This window comes from Enhydra lutris, unplaced genomic scaffold (assembly GCF_002288905.1).
Source record: "Enhydra lutris kenyoni isolate GAN:26980312 unplaced genomic scaffold, ASM228890v2 scaffoldscaffold6, whole genome shotgun sequence".
NCBI classification, from domain to species: Eukaryota; Metazoa; Chordata; class Mammalia; order Carnivora; family Mustelidae; genus Enhydra; species Enhydra lutris.
The window spans coordinates 10,544,394-10,557,735 of NW_019154090.1; the positions used below are offsets into that span (position 1 = coordinate 10,544,394).

General features: G+C 53.3%; 1 protein-coding gene across 3 annotated transcripts in view; it reads right to left on the reverse strand.

Annotated features, from left to right (window-relative positions):
- LOC111141370 (breast carcinoma amplified sequence 4) overlaps positions 1-12,340 on the reverse strand; it is a 55,506-nt gene extending 43,166 nt beyond the window's left edge. For all 3 annotated transcript variants that reach the window (XM_022493860.1, XM_022493861.1, XM_022493859.1), the window contains exon 1: positions 12,152-12,340. In XM_022493860.1, coding sequence (XP_022349568.1) covers positions 12,152-12,331 — 180 coding nt within the window. In that variant the 5' untranslated portion in view covers positions 12,332-12,340. The remainder of the gene's footprint in view (positions 1-12,151) is intronic.
- Between the last annotated feature and the right edge of the window lie 1,002 nt (positions 12,341-13,342).

Genomic DNA, 13,342 nt, shown 5'->3' on the forward strand with positions numbered 1-13,342 from the left:
CTGAGGTCTGTCACTACCAGAGGCTCTTTGGAGACTGGCAAAAGTGTCCCCTTTATGGCTGCCTGTCAGCTACGGTCTCTGTCCCCCACCACTCCCCCCACCTCCTGGGGCAGGGCCCCAAAGCAGGAGAGAGCCCAGAAGGCATTTTCTGACTGGCCAGCTGAGGAGGAACAGGCCGGAGACATTCCCAACCAACAGGAAGGAGCTTGGGATTAGCCAACCCGCCATGCCCACAAATCATTCATAGGACAATTTTCTCTCGAGATAATCCCCTAAGTGGCCTCAGAAATGAGAGTCCTGCCGGCTGCAGTCCACATGCCTTGTTCACCAGCCCATCAGCAAAATGAATGCCCTCACCCTCCCATGCAACTCCCTGGGCATAAACTGTCGCACTCTGAGGGGAAGAAAGCAAATGGCTCGACTAGCGTGACATTTGGGGCTCAGCCAGCAGGGACGGTGGGGGTATTTCTAACACACATGAATCACGGCATCTACTTTCTTACATCAATCTCCCAAAGTGCCAATCCAAGCTTCCCAGCCGGGGATGCCAGGACACCGAAATGCGACTGGTCCCTGCCCACAAGTGACAGGCACCAAACAGCCCACCAGCAGGCCCTCCACCGTGGGCTTCTGCAGCTCAACAAGTGGAAACTCCATTGTCCATTGCTCAGGCGATGGGGCAGCCTCTGTGCACTTGTCCTTCTCAGGCCGCCCCACCCGGAGTGTTTGCAAATCCTCTCTGTGCCGCCTTCGGAACGTAGCCTGAAGCCCACGGCTTCCGTCCGCCCCCCTCGCCGCCCCCCGGGCACCGGGCACAGTCCTCGCTCGCTGGCCCCTGCGACCGTCTACTCCTCTGAAAGACCCCGTCACAATCACAGCCCTTGTCAGCTGGAACTCTCCCACCCCACCATCTCCGGCCACCGCTGTGGCTACGGCTGCGAAACTGGACGATGACAATCACCACCGAGCGTCGGGAGCCACCGGAACACTTGTGCACTGCTGGCAGGGTGGGGGCGAGGGCTGGGACCCAGCGCCACTGCTGCGGAAACCAGGCCGGCACTCTTTCGGAAGGTGAAACGCAGAGTTAACCTATGACCCAGCCACAGAGCCCAGGGAGTGGGAAACACGCTGTTTTTGTTTGTTTGTTGACAGAGATCACAAGTAGGAAGAGAGAAGGGGAAGCAGACTCCCTGCTAAGCAGAGAGCCCAATGCGGGGCTCCATCCCAGGACCCTGAGATCATGACCTAAGCTGAAGGCAGAGGCTTAACCCACTGAGCCCCCCAGGCGCCCCAAAACACACTGTTCTTACAGGAACGGTGTGCGTTATCCATGAGAGTCGAAAAGTGGAACTAACTCAGGTTCACCAAGTGATGAACAAACAAACAAAGTATGCCGTGTCCACACTATGGAAACACTATGTGGCGGGCATCTGGGTAGCTGCTCATTTGGCAAAGCGTCTGCCTTCCGCTCGGGTCACGATCCCAGGGTCCTGGGATCGAGGCCTGCATCAGGCTCCCTGCTCAGCGGAGAGCCTGCTTCTCCCTCTCCCTCTGCTTGTGTTCGCGCTCTCTGTCAAATAAATAAATAAAATCTTAAGAAAAAAAAGAAAAGAAATATTACGTGGCAATCAAGAGGAATGTCGACCTGCTACGTGTTAGAGCATGGGTAATTCTCCACGTGAGGCTGAGCAAAAGCCTCCTGACACAAAAGGCCACGCATCACATGATTCCTTTGAGGGGCAAGGTTCAGAAGAGGCAAATGCACAGAGACAGAAAGCAGATCGCTGGCTGGAGGTTAACAGGCAGCGGGAGAACGAGGGATGGACTGCTAATGGCCATGGTCTTCCTTTCTCGGGGGATGGAAATGCACTGGAACAAGGTCATGGTGATGTTTGCATAAATAGTGAATATACTCATAACCACAGAATTGTATACTTTAAAATGGTAAATGTTTTGTTCCATGAATTGTATCTTAATTAGAAAAAAAGAAAGTCCTCCCCTGTCCAAGACCTCTCTCAGCAATCACCAAAGAGACGCCTTGCCAGCCCTACACCATCTGGACCCTCCATCTGTTCTCCAACCTCTGTGCCCACAGCTCACTCCCCATCAACTACACCAACCACATCCTTACCCCAGGGCCTTTGCACCTGCTGTTCCCGTTATCTGGGAGCAGAACTGCTCAGGGGAGCCCCACAGACCTGCAAAACCACGTGCCATTATATGGTGGTTGTTTTCAGCCACAAAGACTTGGGGTAGTTTGGTACCCGGCGATTGGAAACCAATGCTGTGCCCAGAGAACACCTGTTGCAGGAAAGGAGAGAAGGAGGGAGCGGGGAAGGAAAGAAAAATGAGCAAGGGAAGGAGCGAGAAACAGGGCTACAGCCTGAGGATAGCAGCCCAGACCGCTCTCCAGTCCCACCCCTGCGTGTTGGGCTGTGTGGGCTTAACTACACTCTGACATCTGTGTGCCTTGGTTTCCCATTTGAAAGTTGGGGGAAAACAATCCTCAGACTCCGTCTTGAGATGGAAGCCAAGAAGGATCAATGAAGTAATTTCTCTGGGTTACTCTTGGCAAGTTGCCAAACCCATACAAAAGACAGGTGTGACTGGGACCTACCAGGGTCTCTGCATTCGAACGCCACGGACACAAAAGCCAGGTAGGAAAGGAATACAGGGAGTATGCTTTCTGCACACTGCTTCTTTTCAGTTTTTCACTTTTTGAAGAGACCTTCTGCTTTTCTCTAGGAAACACAGCAGCACATGCAGGATAATGAATGGCAGCTAATACTTGGTTTCCAGGTAGAGAGACAATAGGGAGGGGTGGGGACTGGGGCTCACAGGAGAGCCCGTCCCCCTCTAAAGAGGGCAGCTGCTACTTGACCCGAGCAGAATGAACCAGGGGGTGAGGCGCCAAACTTGTTTTGTTCAAGGCAGACAGCAACCCAGGAATGTATGCAAACTTTCCAGGTATGAGAATTCAAAACCCCCAACTTAAAACACAGTATGACAGCCAAACAAACCTGTCTGCTGGCTGAATGTGGCCTTTGAACCACGGGCCCGTGTTTTTGTTTTTGTTTTTGTTTTTGTTTTTTTAAGATTTTATTTATTTATTTGACAGAGAGAGAAATCACAAGTAGGCAGAGAGGCAAGCGGGGGCGTGGGGGTGGGAAGCAGTCCCCCCGCTGAGCAGAGAGCCCGATGCGGGGCTCGATCACAGACCAGTGTCTTTAAAACACAAGGATATATAGGGCACCTGGGTGGCTCAGTTGGTTGAGCAACTGACTCTTGGTTTCAGCTCAGGTCGTGATCTCAGGGTTGTAGGATTGAGCTCTGCACTGCATGGGGCTTTGTGCTCAGTGGGGAGTCTGCTTCTCTCTCTCTCTCTGCCCCTCCCCCGGCTACTGCGCGCGCGCGTTCTCTCTCTCTCAAATAAATAAATCTTTAAAAATAAATAAATAAAACGTAAGCATATATAAATTGTCCAGAACAGACAAATCTATAGAGACAGAAAGCAGTCCAACGAGGAGGACTGGGGAGCAGGAGCGAGGGGTACAGGGTTAATTCCAGGGGTAATGATAATGTTCTAAAATTGATTCAGGTTGATCGTTGCACAACTCTGTGAATAAACAAAAAGCCATTAAATTGTACACTTCCATTGTGTAGTGTATATATTACATTGCAATAACGCCATTTACACACACACACACACACACACACACACACACGCACACATGTTCGAGAATCCTCCTAGGCAACCACAAGGTCCATCCAGCCAGGCCAGGAACAGGGTAACACTTTCAGAGAAGCCAGACATTGGATTTTTTATGAGAAAACTCCCCCTTGGGGCACCTGGGTGGCTCAGTGGGTTAAAGCCTCTGCCTTCAGCTCAGGTCATGATCTCAGAGTCCTGGGATCGAGCCCCACATTGGGCTCTCTGCTCAGCAGGGAGCCTGCTTCCCCCTCTCTCTCTGCCTGCTTCTCTGACTACTTGTGATCTCTGTCTCTGTCAAATAAATAAATAAAATCTTAAAAAAAAGAAAGAAAGAAAGAAAACTCCCCCTTTATAGAATTTGGCAACCACTTAGCCTTTTTCAAATCAAATCACGGTGCCAGCCAGAGGACACCCACCTACAGCCACATCGCGGTCCAGGGAGGGTTTTTCAGCTTTTTCTGACGCCACACCCGCTGCCTGCCCCTGCCCTGGGGCTTCCTCCATCCAGGCAGGGCCAGGGGTTCCCAAGGACACGACCTGGGTAGAAAGGAAGCGACCCGAGGACCGTGGGGGCCTGCCCTCACCCTGGGCACGCCAGCAGGACTGTCACCTCTTCTCCCGAAGCAGCTGTGGTGGTCCCTTCAGAGGACAGCAAAGTCAAGTCTTTTTAACGTTGGTGTTCACTTTTCCACCAGCCTGACAGAAGGCAGAAACAGCAGCCTCGTCTCTGTGCGCAGGACGGAAGGGCCGGAGGGATGGTCGAAAGCCCCTGGGAGCCGGACCCAGGAAGGACCTGACATGCTCAGAGAAACCCACTTCCCAAAGAGGGGACACGGGAACTCCTTCCTCTCCGGCCCCAAAATGGGGCAAACAAGAGTGCCCATCCAGGCCTCAAGGGACCCTTGACTTTGAGGTTTGAGCCACTCCACTCTGCTTGCCTTCACCCTGGTTTCGAAAAGGGTTTATTTGGCAACAGCAACCAAAATTTAAAACACAGGTAGCCTTGGGCCCAGGAAATCCCCTGCTAGGTATTTATCTGACAGACATACTTGCACAAATGCAATGGTGTGTGTGCAGAGCTCCTCCTGCAACAGGCTTTGTGGGAGTAAAGAGGCCGCGTAACCGAAGTGTCCATCAGCAGAGAAAAATGGCTGTCGGACCCGCAGTCCAGAGGATGTAATTCTGCTGAGCAGCGAAAACTAATCGGGCAGCCCTGTATGTGCTCATCGGGAACATCTCCAAGACAAACTGAGTGGAGGAAGCGGGATCCGCCAATGGAAGGCTACAGGTGGGGATGGGGAAGGACCTGTCACGCCTGCGGGAAGGGGACACGATCAGGAAGAGTGGTGGCCTCTGCTTGGGCAGCAAGGGGTTGGGGACCTGGGTGGGAGGAAGCTTCCTCACCACTCCTTGGCCGGCCACTGGGGCCTTGGAATTTTGTGACAAGTGCATATACTTATTTTCTGAAACAAAACTTTTTACTTTTTTTTTTTTTAAAGATTGTATTTATTTATTTGTGAGAGAGAGAGCGCGCACAAGCTCTAGAAGCAGGAGGCAAAGGGAGAAGCAGGCTCTCCACTGAGCTGGGAGCCCGACGCAGGGCTCGATCCCAGGACCCTGGGATCATGATCTGAGCTGAAGGCAGAGGCTTAACCAATTGAGCCACCCAGGTGCCCCTAAAACAAAACTTACCTTAAGAGCAAAACCAACCCCAGTTTACTTTAAAAGAACCCCCAGGGCAGCGCCTGGGTGGCTCAGTCATTGAGTGTCTCCCTTCGGATCAGGTCATGATCCCGGGGTCCTGGGATTGAGCCACGTATTCATCTCTCTGCTCAGTGGAGAGCCTGCTTCCCCCTCTCCCACTCCCCCTGCTTGTGTCCCCTCTCTCGCGGTGTCCCTCTCTGTCAAATACATACATAAAAAATCTTTTAAAAAAAATAAAAGAAAATAAAAAATAAAAGAACCCCCAGGCCACATTTCCATCACACTTGCAGCAAGGAATTAATTCAGAACCCAAGGCCGCTTTAGGCGAACTGGTGGCTCACGCGGACGTGGGCTTAGCAACTGGGTTTTGCAAACCGAGAGCTGGAACCTGCAGCCGGCCTCGTGCGCGCAGGGCACGGTGAACACCGGGTTTCTAGGTCTCCATGAGGCTGTGGTGAGTGAAAACTCGTATCTTCAGCACCAACGAAGGGCCTAAAAGGGCCGGAATCCCCACTGCCCGACACTGTCCCGAACAATTACTGTGCATCAACCCCCACACCTGCTCTGTCCCTAAGGACAGAAGTGTGTCTCACGCATTCTCCCTTCCAGCACCCAGCAAGGGGTGTGCTCGAGACACACCTGCAGAATGAGGGAATGAACCATGGCCGCGGATGTTCCCAGCCTGCTAACCACAGGCCAGGCCCCACGCTACGTGTTTCCTGCAGATTTGCTCATCCAACCCCCGCAACCTCTGTATGAGACAGGCAGGCTGGCCATCAGAATCCCCACGGGAGAGTTCACCAGCCCAGCCCTGGGCCTTGTTCACAGGGGGCCCCCACGATCAGCAACCACACTGATTTCCCAGCACCCCCATCAGAATGGAGAGCTTTCAGAAGGCCAGTGTCCATGTGGCACCCACACCAGTGAAATCAGACTACCCGGGGCTGGGGTGGGGGTGTTGGGGGTGGTACACACAGCAGGCCCCAAAAGATTTTTTTTTAAGATTTTATTTATTTATTTGACAGAGAGAGAGATCACAGTAGGCAGAGAGGCAGACAGAGAGAGGGAGAAGCAGGCTCCCCGCTGAGCAGAGAGCCCGATGCGGGGCTCGATCCTAGGACCCTAAGATCATGACCTGAGCTGAAGGCAGAGGCCCAACCTCTGAGCCACTCAGGCACCCCCCCAAAAAGATTTTTTTTGAAAATCCCCAGATGACTCCAACCTTCAGCAAAGTTTGGGTACCATGCCCTACATCAGTGCTCTTGACCTTGGCTATGCCCCGCCCCACCCCTGGAGACGGCTTCCCCTTTATCTTCTATTTATACGTGCATAAAATAGGTGTGGGGTTTTCTGCCGTGTAAGTTGCTGTATACACCACACACATCTCCGTGCCCCTTGCCTTTCTGCCCTGGAGCTGGGCGCCGCAGGCCACCATGAACGGCCACCCAGAGCTGACTCCCCCTGCAGCCGTCAACTGTCCACTGTGCAGACGCATTGCTGTTAACTGGCCCGGCTGCCAGGCACTGAAGTCCTTCCCGATCTTTCGGAACCTCTCTGTTTTAAAGCTCCTCAGTAGGTCCTGACGGTCAGCCAGCCTGACCCTCCCACAAAGTGGGGACGTCCTATAAGAAGAGGTTGTTCAGACCCAGGTATGGCTCCTTCCACGGGGCAGAAAGACAGGAACTTCCTTCTGAGAGAGGCTGCCCCCTTCAAGCACCCACCTTGGCACCTCACATCCTAAAGTTTCTGATTCAGGGAACATGGCCAGCTCAGGCCACTTCCCCTCAGACAGCCACATCTGTGGTCCTCCTGCTCCCGCTCCAGCCCCTGCAACACATTTGAGAACCTGCAGCCGTGAGGCCAGGAACCTGATCACGGCTTTCCCCAGCTGATGGCCAGTGCACCCCTGCTCACGGCCAGCACCCTAGGATCGAATCCAGATTCCTCCCCATGGCCCTATGCCCTAGTCTCACCCCACCCACTCTCGCCCTTGGCTGCCGAGGTCCCCCCACACCCCGTGCCTCATGTTTGCCCCTCGGGCCATGCACGTGCTGCTGGAGCTTTGCCAGATGGTTCCTTCCAACCCTCCCTGCATGTCCGTCATCGTCCCTCTGCTGTCCCCTTCACGGCACTGGGCACCATTTAGTTATTCTGCTCAATCGTGACCAGTGCGCTCATCTCCCTCTCCGCAGTGCCAGTTCTTCAGGCCAGACACCCCCTTGGCCTTGCGGGCCTCTCCCTGGTCCCCCGTCCAGCACAGAGCCTGGCACACACAGGGCTCACCATAAAGATCTGAGGAATAAAGGAACACGGAACTGCACTTTGAGACGGGGCATCTGAACATCCCTCAGCTGAACGCCAAAAGAGGACCAGCAGGTCACAAGGACACATGACCGGGGGAGGGGCACAAGCACATGGTGTTTGCAGGTTGGACATACTCTCTTTGATTTTTTTTTTTTTTTTCATGAAACTCCGGGGCATCTTTGGCTAGTTTAGGTTTTCCTAGTTTAGTCCAAACACATGGTTTGGAAAAGTCATTCCACTTTCTCCCTATGTGATGACAGAAAAATCAAAAGTTCAAGCTCAAGGGTAAATGGTAACTAATGCTACGGGAAGCTTCAGTATGGGGAAGACAGCAGGGAGGAGTGGGGACTGTGGCAAACAGGGACCCAGACCTACCAGAACAGCTAATGTTTTATTTTACTTCATTTTTGTAAGTAGGCTTTATGCTCCATGTGGGGCTTGAACTCCTGACCCTGAGATCAAGGGTCACCTGCTCCACCGACCGAGAGGCTCCGGGCTGGCTCGGCTGGTGGAGCGTGTGACTCTTCATCTCGGGGTTGTGAGTTCAAGCCCCATTCTGGGCATAGAGCTTCCTTCAGAACAAAACAAAACACAACAACAGACTGCCTAATATTTTAAATAAACCAGAAACTCGGAGTTTTTCACAAGAGTGCTCCATTTAAGAAGCCCTATGTTGACAGATCCAGTCACATCAGACTGCGGGACTCAGCACTGGGGCTAGGAGTTTTCAACCCCCACTCTAGTCCACATGTGGTTAACAGAACCAAGTGTTTTCTCCGCCTTCATCCTCTGCTCACTCAAGCAGAGACCCTGGGCCTCAGAAAGTGCTGGCCTGATGTCCTCCCACCCAGGCCATGAACCTCACAAGCCTGTCCTGTGTCTCAGCAGAGGAACCAAAGACAACTCCGAAAGAGCCTGGCCAAGGATTCACCTGTGCGTGGGTACCGACGCTCCGCTATTCGGGAGGACCCTGAACGACCTGTCCTTGCAAATCAGAGCGCGCCCAAGAAGCAAACATCTCTCTCTCTCTGCCATCTTGAAGCAGCTTCTCGAGACCAGCCTGAAACTGCCCCACAAAAGAGGAAGTTCAAACCAGAAAAAGAGAGAAAGTAAAACACACAAAAAACTGGTTGAACAGAATACCCCAGAGGCACCAAAAACAGTAAAATACTCACCTGCCCATCAATGTCAGCCAGCCACGCTGCAGCCGCGCTTCTGCCCTCCTCGCTGACCACATCTCCCACGGCTGCCCCTTCCACCGGCTGCTCTCCCATCCCAAAGGGCATCCTGCTTCCTTCCACCCCAAGGCCTTTGCAGGTTTTGTTCCCTCTGCCTGGGTGATTTTTCTCCTCGTAGCCTGGCCAGCTCTCATTCACACTTTAGGCCTCAGTCTAAAATGCTGCCGCCTCAAGGCAGCCTTCCCTGATTGCACCCCAACAAAGTCAGGTCCCTGGGCTGCTTCTTTCTTGCACATTCCTCAGTGGGTACCACTCAGGTCTCCGCTTCCCTGGAGAGACTTTGCCCGCCCCCTGTCTTGCTGACTCACACAGATACCCTCTATCACACCACCATGTGTTTGCTCCCGGGGCCGCTGTCCCCATCTAGAGCTTTGGTGCATGACATGTCTGTGGCCCGATGGTGTCCTGAGAGCAGGGCCCCTGCGTGTTTCACTGCTGTCCCCAGCTCCTGGCACAGACCAGAGGTTCAAGGTGTTGAACACAGCAGGGCCCACTTCACTAGGAACCCCAGGACACCCCTAGGACTGGAGCTGGCTGGTCTGGGACCCATTTAAAAGCCAAAAGTGGCCCCAGGAGAAGGGCCCAGCTGTCCAGGCCTGTTCCCAACTAACTCAGATCTCCCTTTTCCAGCTCACTGACCCATCTGCAAACAGCCTCAGCACGGGGACCCGCTAATGAATTAAGCTTTAAGTAGAGGTTATGAGTGACTCTGCTCCCGCGGTTTCTGCTGCTTCTGGTAAATAAACTTCAGCCAGCGCTCTAAGTGGGTTTATTGCCGCACGGAGCTGCAGGGAGCGGGGCTCTTCATTACCTCCCTCACAAACGAGGGTGAGCCAGCCCGCGTCTGAGTTAAAGAGAGCCCTGAGTGAGAAAATGAAGTCAACACATGCAGTTTGTCTTGACGGCCGTCCCTAATAGAGACAAAATGAAGCTGAGGTTTAGCCGCTGGGCACAATGACATGTCTCTGCTGAGAGCAAGGCAGAGAAGGAGCGAGAAACACGCTCACGTTCCTTAAACCAGTAAAAAACTGTAGACACCCCCAAAAGCCCGTCCCTGGGGGCAGAGGTCATAAATTACGGCCCCTCCAGTGGGCGGTGCTGATTCTGCGAGGGCCTCTGTTTTCTCAGCCATACAAGCCACCCAAAAACCTCCTGGCCACTGGGTCGGTGGGAACAGGGCATAGCACACAGCTAGCACATAGTACGTGCCCAGGAAACGGGAGTAATTATTACTTCATTGTGGGATACTAGGAAGCCAAAGAATGATGGCACCTGCGCTCTCCAACACGGAAGCCACCAGCCTCATATAACTATTAAACACTTAGAATATGGCTGGTCCAAATGGAGATATGTTGTAAGTTCAGTAGGAAAGCCTGATTTGGAAGCGCCTGGGTGGCTCAGTTGGTTAAGGGTCCAACTCTTGATTTCGCCTCAGGTCATGATCTTGGGATCATGAAATCGAACCCCAGGACCGGCTCCAGGCTGGGAGAGGATTCTGCTTAAGATTCTCTCTCCCTGGCCCTCTGCCCTTCCCCACCCCCCACCTCTCTCTCTCTCCCCCTCTCCTAAAAACGAAAAAAAAGGGGCGCCTGGGTGGCTCAGTGGGTTAAAGCCTCAGCCTTCAGCTCAGGTCATGATCTCAGGGTCCTGGGATCGAGCCCCACATTGGGTTCTCTGCTCAGTGGGGAGCCTGCTTCCTCCTCTCTCTCTATGCCTGCCTCTCTGCTTACTTATGATCTCTCGCTGTCAAATAAATAAATAAATAAAATCTTTTAAAAATAAATAAATAAAATAAAAAGCCCGATTTTGAAAACCTAGCACATAAAAAAAATAAAAATCTCATTAAAATTGTTTTACATTAAAAAAATATTGTTTTACATTGATTACATGTTAAAATGATTGACATTTTGGAGGCACTGTTATTTTAAGTGTAATGGGACTAATTTCACCTGTTTCTTTTTCCTTTTTTATGTGGCTCCCAGAACATTTCAAAGTACATGAATGGCTCATATTTGTGGCTCAAATTATATTTCTATTGGACAGGTCTTATGGATACATTCTGACATGAAAATATGTCCATGCTATTTTGTAAAATTGAGATGTGATTCACATATCATAAAATTCACCCCTTAAAAGTGTACAATTCTGTGGTTTTCAGTGTATTCATGAAGTTGCGCAACCATCACTACTAATTCCAGAACATTTTCATCACCCTGAAAAGCCCCGTCCCTTATCATTAGCAGTCACTCCCCATTTGTTCATGCGATTTTGAGTGGAAAAAAGCAACCTGCAGAACAGCATTACAGTATCAAGTGGGGTTTTATAAAAACTAACACATAGCATTACTAATATGTATGCATACCCACATTTGAAAATGCATTTTTTAAGTGTCTGGAATGAGGCACACCACACTGTTGGTGATGGTTATCTCTGGGGACTGGAGTTAGGGACGCAGAGAAAAAGGAGAGGGTGCTCACCCTTTATTTGCTATAGTTCTGTCCTGCTTTTGAGATTTAAAAAGAGAATGAGTTGAATTCAAGCCTTAAATAACTCCTGGCCGACTTGGATAAATAACTTTTTCACGGCACTGTTAACAGACTGGCTTCAGCTGGAAGATGAAGGGCCTAGTTTCAGATCTACTTTTTATTCTGTGCTTTTAAAATAGAAAGTACAGATAGAGACGAGGTATTTTCCCTCTTAGCAACAGCAGGACCAAGGCCCAGGGCTTCCCCGCACAGACGCAGCCCGCCCGCCTCTTCCCAGGCCCGGGGCCCCTGGCTCGCAGCGAAGTGGGCTGAGCGCCCGGCTGGGGGCAGGACCCAGGGGCGGCCTCCCCAGAGCCCCGCCTGGCAAAGGGCAGCGGCTGCCTGCGCGCCTTGCTCCACAGTCCCCGCCGACGCTGGGAGCCCTGACCGGGAAGCGACGCGAGTCTGCGACCCCGGGGGCCTTATCCGCTGGAGAAGGGAGCGGTGCGACCTGCCGCGTATCTCTGGGCGGCGCCAGGCATCACCTCTCCGCAAAGGATGGGGCCCTCCGGCCCCTGTGCCGGGTGTGAGAGGATGCGGCGGGGACGCCAAGGGTTCGGGTCCCGGCGCTCCGGAGGCCGCACCCACCCTTTCCTGCCGCGGGGTGCAGGAGCCCAGACCCTCAACCCCGAGACGCGCCTCCCCCACCGCCATCCCCTGTCCCCTACCTCGGCCCCGGGCTCGGGGGTCAGGAAGAGCGCGAGCTCGCGCGCCCCGCTGCGCACGGACTCCGGCGGGTCGGCGTCCACGAGCAGCATCAGGAGCGCGACGGGGTCCAGCTGGAGGAGGGTGCGGGGGAGCCGGTGGCCGCGTCCCGGCCTCGGAGCCCCGCCCCCGACCGGCTGCATGCCCCGTGGCCCGCCTGGAGGAGGCGGGGCAGGTGCGCACCGGGCCTCGGCCTCCACGCGCCTCCCCGAGCGCCGGGCCGAGTGGGCAGCGCCACCCAGTGGCGTGAGGTGCTCACTGCGCCCGGCCCTCGCACCACCTGGTAAAGCAAAGCTTCTCAAACTCGCCTGCCCATTGCCATCACCTGGGACCCTTAGAACTTCCAAAGTCCCGCCCACACACAGTCTCTGGGGTTGGGACCAGGCACCACTGTTTTTTGAAGTTCGCCTGATGATTCCAACATACAGCCGAGTTTGAGAACCGCGCGTAGAGACCACCCCTTTTCCCTGGAATCCGGGCGAAGCCACGGTTCCCAGCCCCCATGGCACTTTAGACTGCCCCGGGGAGCTTTCAAAAGCCCGGAAGCCGGGCCTCACCCGGGCCGATCCAGCCGGAACCCCTGGGGGTGGGGCTTGGGCATCAGTAGTTTTTAAAGCTCCCCGGGTGTTTCCAGCATCCAGGATAGAGAACCGCCATCCAGAGGATCCTTTCATTTAAAGACCAAAGCCCCGCCCCCAAGGCCGCCCTAACTCCAGCATCTTGTTTGCGCCCGGCGGAGAGTCCTGGGAATTAGAGAAACGGGCCGTAGCGGCCTTTCCCTCCCAGGAGCAGCTTTTAAAATAAACTCCCCAGGGAATTCGTAAATGCTCTAAGCTTGACCCCCCCCCCATGCATACACATTTAGCCCTGGGAGGCTTGCGTAGACCCTCTATAGAGGCTGAAGAGGGCGGGGTGCATCCCCCCCAAAAAAAACCCGAATGAGGAAAATCCAAAAAATGGTGAAGAGGTCTGGGGAAATCTAGAATTCTCACTTTTCCTATGACGCCTTTTTTTTTTTTTTTTTAATGCTGCATGCGTGGAACAAAATCAGGCTGGGCTTAGGGTTATTAATAAATATCGGCGACACCCCCCGTTCCTCGCTCCTCCACCCAATCCCGGTTAAATCTACATGTAGAGTTTATCTGACAACCCCA